Source organism: Melanotaenia boesemani, chromosome 3 (assembly GCF_017639745.1).
Source record: "Melanotaenia boesemani isolate fMelBoe1 chromosome 3, fMelBoe1.pri, whole genome shotgun sequence".
NCBI lineage: Eukaryota > Metazoa > Chordata > Actinopteri > Atheriniformes > Melanotaeniidae > Melanotaenia > Melanotaenia boesemani.
This window is the reverse complement of record NC_055684.1, coordinates 5,224,656-5,244,644: the sequence shown is the minus strand read 5'-3', so window position 1 is coordinate 5,244,644 and position 19,989 is coordinate 5,224,656. Positions and strand designations below refer to the sequence as shown.

Sequence of the window (19,989 nt, the reverse complement as noted above, 5' to 3'; positions counted from 1 at the left end):
CGCTGCCATCTAGTGGCAGACATTAATGCACAACACTTAATGTAGGTCAAATCCAGAGTACAGCATAACACCACAAAGACCAGTTTCTTCAAAGGATTTGCTACTCTGTGTTCTTCACTTTTCAAACAAAATATAGGTGATTAAGTTAAATAATGTACCCAGATCGTGCATTTTCTAATCTATGTCTACTTTGTAATATTTGTTACAGCTGTATAAGACCTCTGTTTATAATGGATAAAACTGTCAGGGCTTTACAGCATGTAAAGAATACTTGGATCATATTTTAACTACTGCACTTTTAAATTTGCACATTACATAAAAGGTATTTCTAATATTCAGATTTTGACATTTACACTCTGAATTTAGAAAAGTGTGTTCAACTGATAAGTTCTTCTCAAGTAACCACATACCAGACACAATTTAATACAAATATTGTCTCATTTAACACAATCTTGTGGTGAAATTGGTAAACGTAATTACGTACTACCTCAGAGCGCAGCGCAACGTGTCCCTGTGCTGTTGACTGGGAAGCCCCTAGCACGGAGCTGCCAACGCCCGGCGTAGAGACTCAATAGAGAATACGGTAAGAAAATTAATGTATTTCTTTTTACTAATTGGAATGTAACTGTGGTCACTGGATTGTTTTAATTGTGTCACCGTCATGTAGGATGTACATCTGTGATATATCCATTATTATTGCCAATTTAGACATGCAATTCAGCAGCAGCATCCGTTAAGGTTGACTGAGCTATTTAGCCTTCAAGCTAATTGGGGAGGATGGTAGGTTGCTAGCATAGCTAGCAGGTAGGTTTTGCGTAACAGACCGCCAGTGAATAAACCACTTACAGTGTTTAGCAACTTTATTTCGTATCAACTTAAGTAGCTTTTGTGGAATTATAATATTTATATCCTCGACATTTAATGAAACAAGTAAATGGATAAATACGTAACTATCAGCTAGCGGTTAGCTGATTAAAGACAAGAAAACATAAGCGCTAGGTTATTTGTCTCTTTGATTTGAAGCATGGCCCTCAGTTTTAGAACATATTTAGGTTTCAAAAGAAAGGTTAGGAGCAGTAGTTTTATTGTAAATAGGACAGATAGCTGAAGTTAGTTTATTGTTTAGTCAACCGGCAGGAAATAGGCCAGATTGAGGCCGGGGATGTGGCCGATCCGGAGTACAACTGAGGCTAATACAAGGCAGCCATCAGTCCTGATATCAGCATTAACCCAGATTAGATTTACAAATGTTCGGAATATTTACACGGATAAGTCATGGGTAGCAGATCTCGCCTCTTTTCACGGTCGTACAGACGGATTTTGAATTACCAATAGATGAAATAATCTTTAAAGTTCCTATTTTTGAATCCTAATGTCGACGTAAAAACATTTAACTAATCCCAACATAATTCGAAGAAAAGTATTTTCCCCGAGACCTTTAAATAAAGCTGATTTTTCTTGGTTTTTGTTCTGGATGAATTGTGAAGGTTAAAAAATGTGGTTGGTTAAAGAATTGTTTTTAGTGGACATGAATTACTTAATCCTGATGTCTACCAGGTTTTCTTAAGTATTTATTACTCGAGTTATCAAGAAATTTCTCATGAGCATCTTTAAGTGAAGCTGCCTCATCTAACTGGAATCTCAGCTGTTTTCTCTACCAACTATTTAGCTGGCTAACCCTTAAAGTGACTGCTGGCCTACAAACACAAATGCATGGATTAAGTCTGGAAGCATTATTACTGATGCAGCCACCTTCTGTTGTTCAATGCTACTGATTTACTGTATGTTTTATGTTTATGTATGTATGTATCATATATATATGGCTGCATGTATTACTAAATAAGAGCTGATCATATACCAGATATTTGTCTGTTTTACAGGTGGTTAATGTCTCTCTTTGCTTGTGGGAGTGTAGGTCATCTGTGTGTGCTCTTGGCATGTAGAGACATGATATTGACACAATTACATGTCAACATGAGAATAAGAAAAATTAAACCAGGCTCTTTAGTTTTTATAATAAAAGGACAAAATATAAACCTGATCTAGCGGAAAGGAAACCTTAAATTACTTTTGTTGTGATCTGGTGCAATGGTAAAATAACCTAAATAATAAAATAAAAACATTTTAATATAAAATAATAGAATGAAAAAATATATTGCATATTAATTGCATAATTATAGAAATAAAATAAACTTGCTCTTCTAGGGCTGATGAAAGTTGCTGTTGGAGGTTGAGGTGTCCCTCTACTATAGTGGTCGAAGAAACACTAGGTTTTATTAAATTTTTGAGTGACGATTCCTGGTTCAGAACAAAGTTTGTTGAAAGGGTAAAATCACAATAAAGAGACATTTTTGCATGGTGCAAGCTGTGGCCAGAACACTTAAGTTGTCTCTACAACAACTACAGCTCCTTATTTCTCTCTCCATGATTTCTGTACTGCACACGGTGGAGTTTCACCCCGATGCTACACAGACGTGGGTGCACACACAAGCGCGCACACGCCAACCAGCAGAGAATACATTGTGGTTTCAACCACCTAAAAATAAGACAGAAATGTTGTCTGTTTTATTTTTTTTAACTCTCTGAGGGTGGTGAAGATGAACAAGCTGAATGTTTATTGTTAGGGCTGACCCCCCTCCCCCTCACATGCGTCATAGGGGGGGATTTATACACTTTGGGGGGATATTAGCTGTAAGTTTACTACAGGTCTTTCCGTGTCCTACTCATGCTCCTACTCATGTCCCTCCATGCTCAATTCTACCCTCTGTCTCCTCTATTTAATCTCTTTCCATCAGATAAGAGTTCCAGTTAGGGCTGGGCGATATGGCCTTTAACCGTTATCCCAGTTTTTATTTATTTTTTTGCCTTACTCCGATACACAATTCATTTCTCTTTTATTTTTAACCAGGGACCTGCACTCATAAACTTAATAAAAAACTATGTTTCTCCAACCATTATAGTGGGGGACACCCCAACATCAACCCCCACCACCCCTAGAAGACCAGGTTTATTTTTATAAGTACTCTAGATATATATATATATATAATTATTATATTAATTTTTCTATTTTGCACCAGATCATAACAGAAATGATCTAGGGTTACCTTTTCTCTAGAAAAACTTTATATTCATTTTATAATAAAAATCTAAACAGCCTGATCTTTTTTAATCGTATTCTGTTATGTTGCGTCATGGATCTAATAATGATAATAATAATACATTTTATTTAAAGCGCCTTTCAGGGCACCCAAGGACGCTGTACAAAACAAATAAGAAAACATTAACAGTTCAGGAAAATCAAACTTAAACAACACAATTAAAAACCTAAACATAAAAGGCAGAGTGGCCATGTAGGTGCTTCCCCAACCGGAATCACCTACATGTCCTACATGTCCTACATGTCGCGCTGCTGTGTTAGAAACGGCATCGAGACTTCAAATTGTACTGTTTATGTCGCCACTGATATGTTGAAGCCACGGATATATTCTGAGCCAGTTAGCCAGAAACTTTTCTTTGGGCTGCTCGGTAACGTTACCGGCACCGGCGCTGCAACATCACTGACACCAGCACTGCTACTAGCGTTGACGATGTGACCTTAGATTTGCATTTAAACCAGCTGTCCATGAATGGATCGTCCTGTCGACTGGAAAAACGTAGACAACTTTTGGTTTGCCAGCGGGAGCACTGCTGCGACAGCAGAGGGAGCTCAGAGCGCTGAATCTGTAGCAAAGTCCTCTTCTTCCTTTTAGTTTTATGGCTTCGATGCAAACCTTCAGTGCACCTTATCACACCACTCTAATTGTTTGCAGGATTTTCCTGCATTAAAAGAGCTAGGTTTGCTGGAATTGATTATATTTTGTGTGATCCTGCAGTGAATTTCATGCCCTGATTGTGGAAGTTTGAGTCGTATTACAGCTTAAAATGGATTCAGTATTCTTTGTAGGTTTTACTAACATCAACACATTATCTGAGATCAGAACTTTAAGAGTGTTTTAGTCTTATTTCACTTCATCAGGACATTTCAGTAGTTGGACAGCTGTCTGTCCTTTGTGTTTTTTGTTTCACTGTTTGAGTCATTTATGAAAGTCTGTAAGGAGGTTTTAAGACGCGTCTTCACAACTTAGTGTAGCTGTCACATGCTGTTTAATGTAAACACCTACCTTGTCTTATTAAGCTGTTGAACCCTCTCACCGGGAAAAAGTTTGATGGGCTTCACATCCGCCATGGGTGTGAAGCCCACCCAGGAAAATCAAGAGGGAGAGTAACTTGCACTTTCTCCGCAATTTTGCTAAAACATCCAGTTACTTTCCTCTGCATTTCGGCTGTCCCGCCACTGGCGGTGAGAGATTTGAAATTAATTGGGAGTGTTGGAAACGAAAAGCAACGCAAATCTGATGTGAACATATTTGAGGCTCACAGCCGGACACATTTTAAACTCTCAAGAAGAGGAAACGTCTAAAGTCAGTGGATTTGTAAAACCGGCGATGCTGCAGGTGTTAGGCCATGTAACAGCTAAAGTAATCACGCTCTTTGTGATTTGCTAATCGTAACGTCTGAAATTGCAGTTTCGATTAAAAAACTATTAATCGTTCAGCCCTAGTGGCTGGCGGTGCAGTCTGTTGCGTAGGAGTAAGGTTGTTATATTATCTTCCTGCTGGAAGAGTCTAGAACAGCACCGATTTACAATATTGTAGTCTGTAAAAACTGTGTGAACAAGCTCAAATCTTATTTAAAATTTTCATTTAAATGAAACATTCGGTTAAATGCAACATAATGGGCCTGTCTAAGATTATATCACCATGCTTGGAAATGACGTGTTGGTGGTGTCGATGATATCGTCTTCATTGTTAAACCGCTAGCTCTGCACATATACTCTGTTCTCGTGTTGAACTGCCTGCAGTTTTGTCTCTGCTGGTCTTGTGGACACCCTGCCCCCACACACTGCTGCAGAGCTCTGCAGTGGCTTAGTGCTGATGTACGGTAACGAGTGGAGAAGAAACAGGATAAAAATATGGCTCATTTAGTACAGTGTAGTCTCAAAAAGCAGTTAACCTTTTTATTTGCTGCTTGTGCTGAGCATCACTGTAATGACATCTATAGTTTCCCTTCTTACTAAAAGTCAAAATGTTTCTTGTCTGAATCAGGTTTCACCACATTTTCAGTTTCAGTGTGTACTGGTGGATTTTAGTGACATTCTTTTGTTTTACTTCATGTCTTTATAAACAGTAAATAAATACAAATCTGCCTTTTTAGTGTGGCTGCTGTCAAACATTATGTCCAAAAACAAACATTTATTTAGTGAATACTTTTATGTATTAAAAAGTTAACAAAATTTAAATGATAAAAAAAAAAGATCTTAGAAGAGAGTGATTTTTTTTTTTTTTTTTTTTATTTGAGGAATTTTGTTTCTCATTGCGCAACCCCCCAAAAATCAAATAAACATCAGTATTCTACATTGGAAATATTAAGCTTTTCATATAAACAGCCTCAGTTGACACTGATTCAGGCCGGGTCTCCGTCTGTGGCTCTGAGCGATCCTTCAATCCCTTAAATTAGAAAACCTTATCTGGACCGTTCCACTCCCGCCCCGCCACAGGACCATTTTATTACACAACAGTTATCTGCCCAAAACATACCGGTGTCATAATGATGTTTTTTATCAGGACATTTAGTGAATTCAAGCCCCTTGTACAGTTATTTTGCCTCCCTTAACTATTAGTCATTATTAGCCGGTGAAAATATCAAAGCTGTGTTCAGCTCTAAAGGTTTTCTAGAAGATTATCTGTCCGCAGTTTTATTTTCTGTGTACTGCTCACTAAATGTCCATATTGTATTTCCAGATTATATTTATTTAATTTCATTTTCAAAGTTCATTTCAAATGTGTTCTGTCATTGACAATATTTACATCTCTTACATTTCATGTCTGAAAAGGAGCAGGCAGAAGTATAAACGTATATATATATAGCCCTACCCCATTTTTACAATACGCTGTAACACTCCAACTCTTGAGGGCGGATGTTAGGTAATTTTAACTATCCCAAATGACTTTTTCTGCAATTGTGGTATTTATATAAACTGAAAAACATAAACAAAAGTCAAAGGGGAAAAAATTTGTATTTTTTTATATTGTCCTCTGGTAAATATTTGTAAGATATTAATCAATTAATTAATAAAGGATGTAGTAACAAGTAATGCATTTTTCTTTGTTTTTTCTCTGTTCCAGATCTTGAATGAATAGTGAAGACTGTAAAACACAGCTATGCAGACCATCAAGTGTGTTGTAGTTGGAGACGGTGCTGTGGGTAAAACCTGCCTGCTCATCTCTTACACTACAAACAAGTTCCCCTCTGAATATGTACCTACGGTATGTGTGTGAACGCTCAAGTGGAAGTGTTTTGGTTTCATTATGATCGAACTTAAGAATTGATGTCCCACTTTTGTAGGTTCAGTGTGAGTGTGTGTTTGCTTGCTGCGTGAGCGTGTGTTTGCTTGCTGCGTGAGCGTGTGTTTGCTTGCTGCGTGAGCGTGTGTTTGCTTGCTGCGTGAGCGTGTGTTCGCTTGCTGCGTGAGCGTGTGTTCGCTTGCCGCGTGAGCGTGTGTGAGCTTGCCGCGTGAGCGTGTGTGAGCTTGCCGCGTGAGCGTGTGTGAGCTTGCCGCGTGAGCGTGTGTTCGCTTGCCGCTTGAGCGTGTGTTAGCTTGCCGTTAGCTTGCTGCGTGAGCGTGTGTTCGCTTGCTGCGTGAGCGTGTGTTCGCTTGCTGCGTGAGCGTGTGTTCGCTTGCTGCGTGAGCGTGTGTTCGCTTGCTGCGTGAGCGTGTGTTTGCTTGCTGCGTGAGCGTGTGTTTGCTTGCCGTTAGCTTGCTGTGTGAGCGTGTGTTAGCTTGCTGCGTGAGGGCATAGAAGTGTGTATAAACTGATTTGCTCTGCTTAGTTTTATACAGCTGATCTTTAATATAGTTTGGTTATATCATTTATTCAGGTAGATTAGCTTAAACTCTAGCAGAACATTTATGTAGTTGTGAGCGCTGTTTTCAAACCCAGATAACTCCAGACTGGAAGCTAATTGTTCTGGGGTGCTTAGAAATAGTAAATACTCTTCAAAATAATCAAAGACTATTCATGTCGTACAGCAGTATCTGTGCAAAGAAACATTTGTTTGAAATGGAAGAAGAAAGAAGTTCTATCTGTTAAGGAGTGGGTGGCAGCAATGACAAACTCTTATCTAGAAAGAATAAGATACACACTTTCAGATAGATTTGAAGATTTCAAGCATATTTGAAGTCAGTATTTGATATATTTGAATAGGTAGAAGTTATGCATTTAGATATGTTTTAGGAGAAGTATAACAGGTGCTTAGGTGGGCGGGGGCTTGGCTGTTTAATGTTTGTACGGTTAATATATTAACATTTTTTGTGCCTGTTTGCTGTGTTATTGTTTTTTGTTGAAGTTCTTGCAATTTGATGTCAGTTCTAATTTATTTATACTAATACTCTAATTTGTAAAATCAAATAATTTGAAGTAATATATGAAAAGCCAGTTTTAATTGTACTCTGTTGTGCTTTGCAATCAAAATATTTAAACAAGTTGTGGAGCACTGTGGGTCTTTAACGAAAACATTGTGTCTTTTGGAGATAGAGCCTGTGATGGTCATTTCATATGATATGATTAATAATGATAATAGTCACTTTAAATGAAAGGTCTTTAAAAACTGCTGAGAATAAAACATGTACGAGCTTCATTTCTGTGAACTGAGTGGCCAGCCTGTGTTTTTTTGTGTTACAGGTGTTTGATAACTATGCTGTAACTGTAATGATTGGAGGAGAACCCTACACCCTGGGCCTGTTTGACACAGCAGGTAAAGTCTCTCTTTAGCCCGTGTTTCACCTTTTATCCTGACGCTGGTGGGTGTGAAGTGAGATGGTTATCAAGCCTTATGAGATGTGCTATTCTTCGTTGCTTTGTTGTTCTGTGGACAGATGTCCTGCTTTGTCCCGAGTATCGGTGTTGAGAACCTGTTGACTGGATTGTGTGAGTTCAGCTGTTTTAATGTGGTTCTTCCAGGTCAGGAAGACTATGACAGGTTACGTCCTCTGAGTTATCCCCAGACAGATGTCTTCCTCGTCTGTTTTTCAGTTGTGTCTCCATCCTCCTTTGAAAACGTCAAAGAAAAGGCAAGTTTAGCTTGTTTCAGTGGCTTTTCGTTCTCTTCTGCAGTATTTATATAGGACTGATATTTATATATATTTCCAGCTTTTTGTTTAAATCTTTAATTACATGTAATTTTAGATGTGGTACAATCACTACTGAATGTTTATACCAGGTTTTCAACCCTTTAAAGTATTGTAAATATAACACCCATCTGGACCTTTTTGCCTTTTTTTTCCCAATAAAATGTCTAAATAATGTAGAGAAATTCTGGAACATATTTGACATTATTATGTAATATAAATGCTTAAAATAGTGTTTGGTAACAAAAAAGTCAAACAGATTAAAAACGATGAGATTATTAAAAATTAAAATGTACATTAAGAACATTTTTGAGATGATAAAAGTGAAATTTAACCCATTTTACATCTTCTCAGCCAGTAGTGCTTACTTAGAGTTTTCATTGTTCACATTACTTTGGTCCATGTTGAGGTAGTTTTTTAACTGGAGTTCTCAGTCAAACACTTCCTGTCCAGGAAAGATTCATCCAAAAGAAACCTCTGTTTCTAAAAAAAATGCTTAACAGTATAAGAATTGGAAAAGTAATAAATACAACAGAAAAAGGAACATAAAGCAGTATGAGACAAAGACAATCAGAGAAAAATCTGAGAAAAATAAACAAAACGAATGCTAACAAAGCTAGGTAGAAATATTCAGAGTATCTCAAACCGCGTACTTACATGAGTGCACTGGAAAGTAGTGTGTAGTTCGAACTAAGCTCTACCTTCTGTAGTGACACTATCGTGGGTAAGTGCTGATCCAAATTGAGCACTAACGTTTTGCACTTACCGGTAGTGACACAATGCCACAGTGACCTACGGTGAACACAGAATGGCAGTTTATATAAAAGCAAACATTATTATATATATATATGTACTTCATGGGTACTTTGCAGACGCTTATCTAAACTGCAGCCTCCAACAAATGATCAGATCCATAACTGTCATCAGGGATAGAAGACATGCTGCAGTTTATATTAAAATTTTGATCAAATATCTTCATACTTACAACAGTAGAAAACAGCCTCCGCCTGCATCGGTACCTCTGAGTCGTGGCTGCCATTATTCAGCTCTGAAGAACTGGTTGAAAGTCCCTCCCCTTCTGCTACGTCAGCAAGATGGCGTCCGTTTAGTGCGAGTAGTGTCCATCGTTTTGCACTAGATTTTTGACCGAGTTTAGGGCAGCGTCCGGGTACTTTCAGTGCACTGAGTTTTTACTGAAATTTCTGTTTCAGCACACTAAGCACTTAAATGTAGTGTTCGAAGTATAGAAGTGCGCGGTTTGGGACACACCCTCAGCATGTAGAAACTATTACTGTGGTTGAGGCGGCAGCACTCGTCCTGTACATCCTCCACAACCCTCCTTCCTGTCCCCAGTGCATCTCCTGGACTTTTCTGCTCCCACTGTGTAAAAAATTACCCACACACAAAAATCTATAAAATTCTTAATTATTATTGCAAAAAAGTTTAATTGCTGTGAAAACACAGCACAAACATGTCAGACTGAAGAAATTACCCAAAACAGAAAAAAAATTCTGTTATTTACAACACACGGGAACATTAAAATACAGATGAAACACCACTAGAACCTCTAACCTCACCTCACCCCCACAAAGGCAGCCCTGCGTGTACATGAATGTATCGTATACTATTAGAAAGATGTGGTAATTTGAATTTGCAAAAGACATTTTCTGTTGCTGGCGGCAGCATCAGACCTGAAGTGTTAATAATATTTTTTTTACTTCCCAAAACACTTAATGCTTAAGTATCACAGTTGGCCAACTGGACATAAAACTAAAGACAGATGAAATGTCTGAACACTTGCTGTCTGTTCTCATCATACATGAACACGGTCAGATTGACATTGTGTGTCTCATCAGTGGGTTCCAGAGATCACCCACCACTGTCCAAAGACACCCTTCCTTCTAGTCGGGACTCAGATCGACTTGCGGGATGACCCTTCAACTATAGAGAAGCTGGCCAAGAACAAGCAAAAGCCAATCACCCCAGAGACAGCCGAGAAGCTGGCCAGAGACCTCAAGGCTGTGAAATATGTGGAGTGTTCAGCCCTCACACAGGTAATGTATACACATAAACACAATGTGACACACACTCCTGGACTCATTTGACTGCAACCTCAGAGGCAAGAACTAAGAAAGTGGAGGAAAAAGGAACATGTTCACATCCTGTTTAAATGTGCATGTTGTTGTTGAGTTGTGCTGTATGCCACTTTAGTTCCTGAAATGGTTCACACTTCTCGTGTTGCTTAATGTACCGTCACTGAGGTGTATCTGCATTTGCTTGAGCAGTCTTTCTATAGCTCATTCTTTAATAATATGTTTTTAGTTTTTAACAACCAGATAGCATCAGTAACTTAAAGTTAGTCCCAGAGCAACTTAGCTTTTCTCTCCAGGAGTTAAACTATGGTACCAACAAGACAACAAGTTCATACCATATATTTAAGGGGGCATTCACACTGGTGCTGTTTCGCCTAATTTAACCATTACAGCTAAATAAGGGATGGTAGTGTGTAACTCTGTGGAGTAAATTGTGATGCATAGTTTACCCTTTAGATGATCGATGATCAAAGTTTTCCAGACATTTCTATCCCATCCAGGAGGTTTACAATCCAGCCACTAAATGTAGTTTTATTCAGAGACTCTATCTGGTAAATCCACAGTGATGATGAAGCCATTTCCTGTCAGAATTTTCACCAATCAGAGAGCTTAGATTGACGGTAATGTCCAACCAGGAGCAGCCAAAGAAGAAAAATAATGCTCCTCTATGGCTGGAATAAAGCCAAGATGACGTTTCTGATCCACAGTGGCGCCACAAAGCAGCTGAGTTGGTTTTGTGAGGATAGCAGGTAAATAGTAGCAAAAATATCTGGAAAGGAGGGAAGAAGTGGAAAAATATAAATAGTTTCTGTTGTGTGTTTGTTTCTATGCCAATATTTCTTTTCGTCCTGAAAGCCAAGACTTGAGAGAATGATGTGCAGATGACAAAAGGCTTGGTCACTGTTGATCTGTGTGTTATTAAAATTGAACAGTTAGTAATAAACTCTTTAACTCTATTGATACAATCATTTTATTAAATTTTAGCCTCATAATCTGAAAACTGAGCCTGTCCCAAAAACATGGCTGCTACTGACTGAGATTAAAATTTCTGAATTTCCCGCCCAATCAAACCTAGCCCTTGTACCATCCTGGTGTGAAGGTAGTCTTAGACTTGTTGCTACCATCGACTTCTGTCTTGTGACTGTCTGCAGACCACTTCTATAGCTTCCTGTTGGTCAGTGTTGTCAGAAAAATTGAACACCAGTGTAATCACTGGAACTTTAAGTGAAGTGAAGGTAATTTAATGTTTAAGGGAGAACAACCCTATTTTAGCGTGACAAGGAATTTTCTTCCCCTCTCACTAAGAGTCAAAAAATTTTCTGATATTTTCACTAATGATGGTTATTGCCATTTTCTCTTGGGACAGCATTGCCCACATCTTGCAGTAATAGGGGTGGTCTCTACATCTTGCAGTAATAGGGGTGGTCTCTACATCTTGCAGTAATAGGGGTGGTCTCTACATCTTGCAGTATAGGGGTGGTCTCTACATCTTGCAGTAATAGGGGTGGTCTCTACATCTTGCAGTATAGGGGTGGTCTCTACATCTTGCAGTAATAGGGGTGGTCTCTTCATCTTGCAGTATAGGGGTGGTTTCTACATCTTGCAGTAATAGGGGTGGTCTCTACATCTTGCAGTATAGGAGTGGTCTCTACATCTTGCAGTATAGGGGTGGTCTCTACATCTTGCAGTAATAGGGGTGGTCTCTACATCTTGCAGTATAGGGGTGGTCTCTACATCTTGCAGGGGTGGTCTCTACATCTTGCAGTATAGGGGTGGTTTCTACATCTTGCAGTAATAGGGGTGGTCTCTACATCTTGCAGTAATAGGGGTGGTCTCTACATCTTGCAGTAATAGGGGTGGTCTCTACATCTTGCAGTAATAGGGGTGGTCTCTACATCTTGCAGTAATAGCGGTGGTCTCTACATCTTGCAGTAATAGGGGTGGTCTCTACATCTTGCAGTAATAGGGGTGGTCTCTACATCTTGCAGTAATAGGGGTGGTTTCTACATCTTGCAGTATAGGGGTGGTCTCTACATCTTGCAGTAATAGGGGTGGTCTCTACATCTTGCAGTAATAGGGGTGGTCTCTACATCTTGCAGTAATAGCGGTGGTCTCTACATCTTGCAGTAATAGGGGTGGTCTCTACATCTTGCAGTAATAGCGGTGGTCTCTACATCTTGCAGTAATAGGGGTGGTCTCTACATCTTGCAGTAATAGGGGTGGTCTCTTCATCTTGCAGTAATAGGGGTGGTCTCTTCATCTTGCAGTAATAGAGGTGGTCTCTACATCTTGCAGTAATAGGGGTGGTCTCTACATCTTGCAGTATAGGGGTGGTCTCTACATCTTGCAGTAATATGGGTGGTCTCTACATCTTGCAGTAATAGGGGTGGTCTCTACATCTTGCAGTATAGTGGTGGTCTCTACATCTTGCAGTAATAGGGGTGGTCTCTTCATCTTGCAGTAATAGAGGTGGTCTCTACATCTTGCAGTAATAGGGGTGGTCTCTACATCTTGCAGTATAGGGGTGGTCTCTACATCTTGCAGTAATATGGGTGGTCTCTACATCTTGCAGTAATAGGGGTGGTCTCTACATCTTGCAGTATAGTGGTGGTCTCTACATCCTGCAGTATAAGGGTGGTCTCTATATCTTGCAGTTTTAGGGGTGGTCTCTAAAGACAGGGGCCTGTCCTTTCTATGTTGGTTATACAGGAGCTGAGAAAGCTGTTGCTCATGAGGACAAACGTTAATGGAAGCAGACTGAACATGATTTTACTCAGGTAGACAGAGAACAATAGTGTTGATGAAGGGGGGAGGGGTGTAGCCCCCACTTCCTTGTTCCACCTCTTCCTTCCTCTTCTCCCTGACATAACGCTTTTATAGCAGCTGATGCAATTTCCTGTTTCCTGTGGAGGAACTCAGCCTTACTTCCAGCTGCCCCCTAACTCACATACATCTTCTCTTTATTTCAGCCTCCTTCATGTTCTGCCATGTTTTTCGTACCCTGCTCCATCTACCTCTCTGTCTGTTTGCTAATGAAACTGCTCTTCTCTCTCCTCTCCTGTCGTCGTAGCGGGGGCTGAAGAATGTTTTTGATGAAGCTATCCTAGCAGCCCTAGAGCCGCCTGAGACCCAAAGACAGAGGAAATGCTGTATATTTTAACTGCTCTTTCTCTTCTGGTTTCCATTCGTCATTTTACAATCCTTTATCTCACCGTCTTTGTTTTACTTCTACTCTTTATATCTGCAGATAATAACATCTTATTTATTTTAATCTCTTACTGTGTTCAGTGTTCATTTCTAATTTTTAATTAAATGATTCAAGGTCTTTATCTGCTTTCTGGTTAATTGGTTTGGTTGGTGTGCTTAACTGTCCAAACTTTTCGTTAATATAACGTTTTGTTGAGTTGTTAATGGGTGCCATTGAGTCTGTCCATTCTAAGAGGGTGGCAGCTGGGGATGCCACGATTATAAGTGTTATGGATCAGAGAAATGGTCCATATTATTACATATTAATTTCACAACTTTATAAATGTGTAAAATTACATGAAGACACCTTATAGGGTTTAAATTGTATTTATTTTTATTGTTTGATGCCAACAGAACAAATTAAGATAAGAACAATTAAATCCAATTAATCCTACATGTTAACTCTGGAAAAAGCTACAGGACCTCTACCTGGACTTGGGAGGCTCCTTTCTGGAAAATACATTATAAAAATGCTTTTGAACCTTAGAAACTGAAGGAAACATCCAGCTAGCTTTGACTTCCAGCTTCCTTTAGCAGAATAGCTGCTGTTTGACACATAAGTAACCCTGGAACAGTGGAAATAAGCAGCCACTGCTGCTTTAAGCCTGTTACATACTCCATGAGAAGCGAGAGCTTTGTTCTTGTTCTCGAGACCGCAAGAACAAGAAAAACTTTGTATTAGTCAGTTCGAACTCTGCAGGGGGGATGTCTGTGTGTTTATGTGCAATAAATCGGGTTATTTAATATTTAACGAGAAACTTCGTCCATGGCAGGGTGGGATTGTGCATTAGGGTGGTTCATTAAAACTACGCGTTCAGCCGCTCATCAGAGGAAATGCGGAAGCCTCAACTTTCCGCTTCATTCTTTTCCGTGTTAACGACGCCCACCTCAAATGTCCGACCAATCACACAGTAGTTCTCGGAGCCCCACAAGAAGAAAGTTCTGCTCGGCTGACGTGTTGAGATCAAACTGTCCTCATTCACGTCCACAAGAGCAAAATGACCTCGTTTGTTTTCGTTGCCGCAACATCAAGAAAATAGTTCTTGCTTCTCACGGACTATGTAACAGCCTCAACTCGTCAGCCCGAGTCATACACGATAAGAAAATTACGAATAAAACATTTCATTTCATGTTCATGTTTAACATGAACTTTAGGACAGTGGCTATGAATGTAGCTTTACTTCAGCGTGAAACGTCGGCTGGTTTCCTGCAGGTGGGGACGCTTTATGTCCTGCTTCACAGGCTGCCGAGACGTCCTCCACAATCACACCTTGCTTTTTCTAGAAGCAAAGAAACCCCACCAGGATGATGTAATCCGTTAGTTTAGCGGGAATAACTCGTTCCTGCCGCACTTTCCCATGAAAACACTGACCAAAAACAACGCAACACAAGCAGCAACACGGATGTTGTTTTCCTTCCTGATCTGATGAGATGATTCTCACGTGGTCCCACATGGAAACGGAGGATGTTGAGGGATCTTTAATATAAATTAATCAAAGCTTTTAATACTGGGATTAACTGAAATCAGGTACTCGTGACATCCCGAGTGGCATCTCTTTGGGTTGAATATGATCTTGGCACTAACCAGAGCTTCCATTTCTCCCACTGATGTATTTTGTGTTCTTGGATTCTGACTGCGGTTCCATGCAGGACTTTTAAGCACTGGGATCATGTTTACGACTTGTTTAGCCTTTTGAACGTTAAAAAAAAAATAATAATAAAAAAATAGTTTTCCTGTTTTCTAACCAAGACACTTGATGTTTGCTCTGATTTATTTGGCCAAGTTTTTTTTCACATTACGTTAATGTTATATATGCATATTGTGCATATATGAAAGTTTAAATGAAAGTTATTAAATAAGCTAATTGTATTGATATAACTTGTGAATGAAATAATAAAGGCTGAAAGACGTTGCTCTCCTCTCCGGCTCTCTTCTTTCCCGTGGTTGAGGTTGGCAGGTTGAGTTCAGCTGGTTTTGGTGTCAGAGCTGTAGTTGCTTCACATAACAGAGCAAGAAAAAAAAGGGGAAACAAACCCAGATGCATGGAATAAAATGTTTAATTTAGGTTGTGCTCCGTTTTTCCTCCTCTTGCTGACTTTCCTTTGGTTTCCGCTGCACTTTGCATGTTTGTTTTCTGTAATTTGTCCTCACAGTTTATAGAAGCTACTAATTTTTCTGATTTGATTTGAGCTCCTGGAAATAATTTGTTTTTCTTTGAGAGCAGTTTTTGTTTTCAGTCATATTTTTCTTTGTTCAGATGCTATTATTTCTTATTTCCTTATTTTAATTTGACCTGTGTGTGTTTGCGCACTTCCCTCATTGTGTTTGTATGTTTGTGTTTACAGAAAGGCCTAAAGAATGTGTTTGATGAGGCGATATTGGCTGCATTGGAGCCCCCAGAGCCCAAGAAGAAACGCAAATGTGTGCTGCTATGAGGGGCTCCCACCTAATCAACACACACACACACACTCATACACTCATCTTACACCCACGCCACACACCAACCCCCTTCTCCTGCCCCTCCACACACACCCCTGTTCCTTGCTCTGCTAAGGCTGATTGACAACATTGTTCTCCACAGGGAGACAGAAACCAGCCGACAAAGTTTCAGATAATTCTCTGCAATAATAAGAAGCTTCAGCGCCTCCTGTCCCAGTTTGGGACAGAAGACCAACCTTCAGTGGCCGACGGGCTGCTATGGGCTCAGGGCTGGGCACCACATCCTCGGACGCTAATCCAGAACACCAAGCTTCCACACAAGTAGAAATCCTCAGACAGCTTGATGTGACGCAGCCTAATCGAGTCATTTAGCTGATTTTCAGCCAACACGAGGGTTTCATGGATATAAATCCCTGCCCCAGCCCCTCCCAGCCGCCTGATTGGTGGCTGCTCATGCTGCTGTTCCTGTCGCCTCCTTTGACGAGCACACTCATCACCCAACCACCTTTTGTTCTTTCTCAACGCTACCACCAGATATGCTAACAGAGTAGTGCTTTTCTGTTTTTGTTTGCCAACCAACCCCCTCCTTTTTTTTTCTTTTTCTCCTTCAAACACAAGTCTGAGATATTTATTCCATGTTCCAAATCGACGCGCTCATCACTGCAACGGACCTTGTGTAGGTGTAACAGCGTTGGGTCATTTATAGCAACACAGTTATAGCTCTGCACAGCTGCCTGGAGGACGATATGGAGCTGGTCGTCATCGCTCACCAGTACGCACCAGTGTGCAGACTCCACGCTGCAGAGTCGCAGTCCATTTGGAACGTGGCAACCACTTGAAGAGATAAAGGCATCCAGTAGCAAAGGGTCCGCCAGTCGACCACAAGAATTGGCCTTTTAGATGCAGGGAACTTAAACAGTGTTAGCAGAACAAGCGGTGTAATCTTCATGCGTTGTCAGGGACCAAGAGAGGGCGACGCAGGACACCGTTGTATCGTTGTCGTCACCTTGCACTCAGAACGGGTACAGCAGAGACTTCGGTGTAAATAAACCTACCGAAGCTGTGGTTCCATAATGGTAGCAACTCATCACGGCCAATAATGGAGTCATTTAGGCTGTTTAGACGTAATAAAGCCGGTATATTATTATATGCTGGCGGAAACTGGCTCTGTGCTGGTGGAAACTGGTTCTGTGCTGGTGGAAACTGGCTCTGCGCTGGTGGAAACTGGTTCTGCGCTGGTGGAAACTGGCTCTGCGCTGGTGGAAACTGGCTCTGTGCTGGTGGAAACTGGCTCTGTGCTGGTAGAAACTGGTTCTGTGCTGGTGGAAACTGGTTCTGTGCTGGTGGAAACTGGTTCTGTGCTGGTAGAAACTGGTAACTGGTTCTGTGCTGGTGGAAACTGGTTCTGTGCTGGTGGAAACTGGTTCTGTGCTGGTAGAAACTGGTAACTGGTTCTGTGCTGGTGGAAACTGGTTCTGTGCTGGTGGAAACTGGCTCTGTGCTGGTAGAAACTGGTAACTGGTTCTGTGCTGGTGGAAACTGGTTCTGTGCTGGTGGAAACTGGTTCTGTGCTGGTGGAAACTGGTAACTGGTTCTGTGCTGGTGGAAACTAGTAACTGGTTCTGTGCTGGTGGAAACTGGTTCTGTGCTGGTGGAAACTGGTAACTGGTTCTGTGCTGGTGGAAACTGGCTCTGCGCTGGTGGAAACTGGCTCTGCGCTGGTGGAAACTGGCTCTGTGCTGGTGGAAACTGGCTCTGTGCTGGTGGAAACTGGCTCTGTGCTGATAGAAACTGGCTCTGTGCTGATGGAAACTGGTTCTGTGCTGGTGGAAACTGGCTCTGTGCTGGTGGAAACTGGTTCTGTGCTGGTGGAAACTGGCTCTGGGCTGGTGGAAACTGGCTCTGTGCTGGTAGAAACTGGCTCTGTGCTGGTGGAAACTGGTTCTGTGCTGGTGGAAACTGGTTCTGTGCTGGTGGAAACTGGCTCTGTGCTGGTGGAAACTGGCTCTGTGCTGGTAGAAACTGGCTCTGTGCTGGTGGAAACTGGTTCTGTGCTGGTGGAAACTGGCTCTGTGCTGGTGGAAACTGGCTCTGTGCTGGTGGAAACTGGCTCTGTGCTGGTGGAAACTGGTTCTGTGCTGGTGGAATTTGGCTCTATGCTGGTGCTTAACTTTAAAATAAAACAAAGAAAAATAACTGATTCAGACATGTAAAAATAAATTATATTAATGGCAAGTTATTAACATTTTCAGCTTTATTACATTTAAAATGACCAAACTGATGAGATAAAGTGTTGCTGCACATGTTAGTGGGATCAGAGAAAACGAGCTTCCACCAGATTTTTGTGGCGGGTCAGACTTTGGTGCCTTCCAGTCACGTAGTGATGAGCTTCTGTTGTACCCGTCCAGACTGTGCGGTGGTGCGTAGCCAAGTCTTGGTCTCTGCTCTAAATAACTGATGTAATTATAATGTAAGCTGGCACACAGTGTCGATGTAGACTCCGGGTGTTTTACCAAAATCTTTTTTTCTTCATTATTTCTGTTTGTGCTGTTTTTTTGTATTATTATTAAATATATATATAAATATATAAAGATATAAAAAGGTTACTTTCACTCCTTTTACATTTAGGGGTCGGAACTCATCTGAACTCTTACCTGCCAGTTTGTACCAAGAAAACCTCTGATTGGGTTAGCTGAATTAAAAACCTCCAATGGCAGAGAGACTGTTTGCTAGTGATTATTTGTGATTGGTTGGTTCTTGTTTTTCTTTACTGGTGGCTTAGAGTTGGGTCGATATCCAGCCCAAGTCAGTATGATGATTATAACCTGTTGTTATTTTGGTGCAAAACCAAATGCTTTGTCTAAAGTCTTTGTTCTTTGTATATGCATTCTTTTAAAAAATATTAAACTTATACCTTAATTGCCTTTACCTCTCATCCCTGGCCTTTCTTTTTATTTTATTTATTTACTTATTTTGTCGTTTTTAACTAAGTCTGCAGAACAGAAGTTATTTTTCTCCAAACTTTTTCTCATTAGCAAATTAGAAAAACGTTTCATACTAATTTATGAAGAAAACTCAAAACCTGATCTGTTTGTGGACCATCTTACCTCCACGTACACTCATCAGCCACTTCATCAGGTCCACCTTCTAGTACAGAGTTGGGCCTCCTTTTTCCTCCAGAGCTGCCTTCATTCCTGGTGTGATAGGTGATAACAGGTGGTGGAAACCTTCCTCCCAAAGCTGCTCTACTGGACTGAGATCTGGTGGCTGTGGAGACCGTTGGAGTCCAGTGAACTCATCGTCATGTTCTAGAAAGCAGGTGGAGATGATCTGAACTTTGTGACATGGTGCATTATCCTGCTGGAAGTAGCATCAGAAGATGCTCCACTGTGGTCATAAAGGGATGGACATGGTCAGCAACAATACTCAGGTAGGCTGTGCTGGTTAAACCAGACCACATTGGTACTAAGGGGGCCAAAGAGAGCAAAGAAAATACCCCCCACCACCACCACCACCATTACACCAGCAGCAAAAATGGCTTCCAGGTTGGACGTGTTGTGTATTCAGAGATGCTGTTCTGCAGACTTTGGTTGGAACTGGTGTTTATCTGACTTCCTGTTGTCTTTCGATCATCTCCAACCAGTCTGCTCCTCTGACCTCTGAAGAAAATATCCAGTGAGCAGCAGTTGTCTGGACCAGAATGTCTGGTTGATGTCAGACCATACTCTGTAAACCCTGGAGATGGTTGTGGGTTAAAATCCCAGTAAACACTCAGACCAATAACCATGCCACGTTCAAATTCAGTTACATTCCTAAACTTAGGTTCTTCCTCATTCTGATGCTCAGTTTGAACTTCTGGTGTGCCTAATAAAGTGGCTGATGAGTGAATGTTCTTCAGTATTTGATATGTGGTAATTAGTATTGACTGCTATTGACCCTGTGAATGTTGAGTAGGAAACTTGCAGTATTTGGTTCATGTTGAT

The 19,989-nt window shown here is 40.7% G+C and overlaps 1 protein-coding gene across 2 annotated transcripts; it reads left to right on the top strand.

Annotated features, from left to right (window-relative positions):
* Nucleotides 1-500: 500 nt before the first annotated feature.
* On the top strand, nt 501-18,930 carry cdc42 (cell division cycle 42). 2 transcript variants are annotated; one of them, XM_041979584.1, is made up of 6 exons: nt 501-583; nt 6,225-6,365; nt 7,782-7,854; nt 8,061-8,170; nt 10,084-10,281; nt 15,913-18,930. In XM_041979584.1, the coding sequence occupies exons 2-6, from the start codon at nt 6,261-6,263 to the stop codon at nt 16,000-16,002; spliced, it is 576 nt and encodes a 191-aa protein (XP_041835518.1). In that variant the 5' UTR covers nt 501-583; nt 6,225-6,260; the 3' UTR covers nt 16,003-18,930. The 2 variants fall into 2 exon arrangements, with proteins under 2 accessions (XP_041835518.1, XP_041835519.1); XM_041979585.1 differs by lacking the exon at nt 15,913-18,930 and adding an exon at nt 13,391-15,479.
* Nucleotides 18,931-19,989: the final 1,059 nt, after the last annotated feature.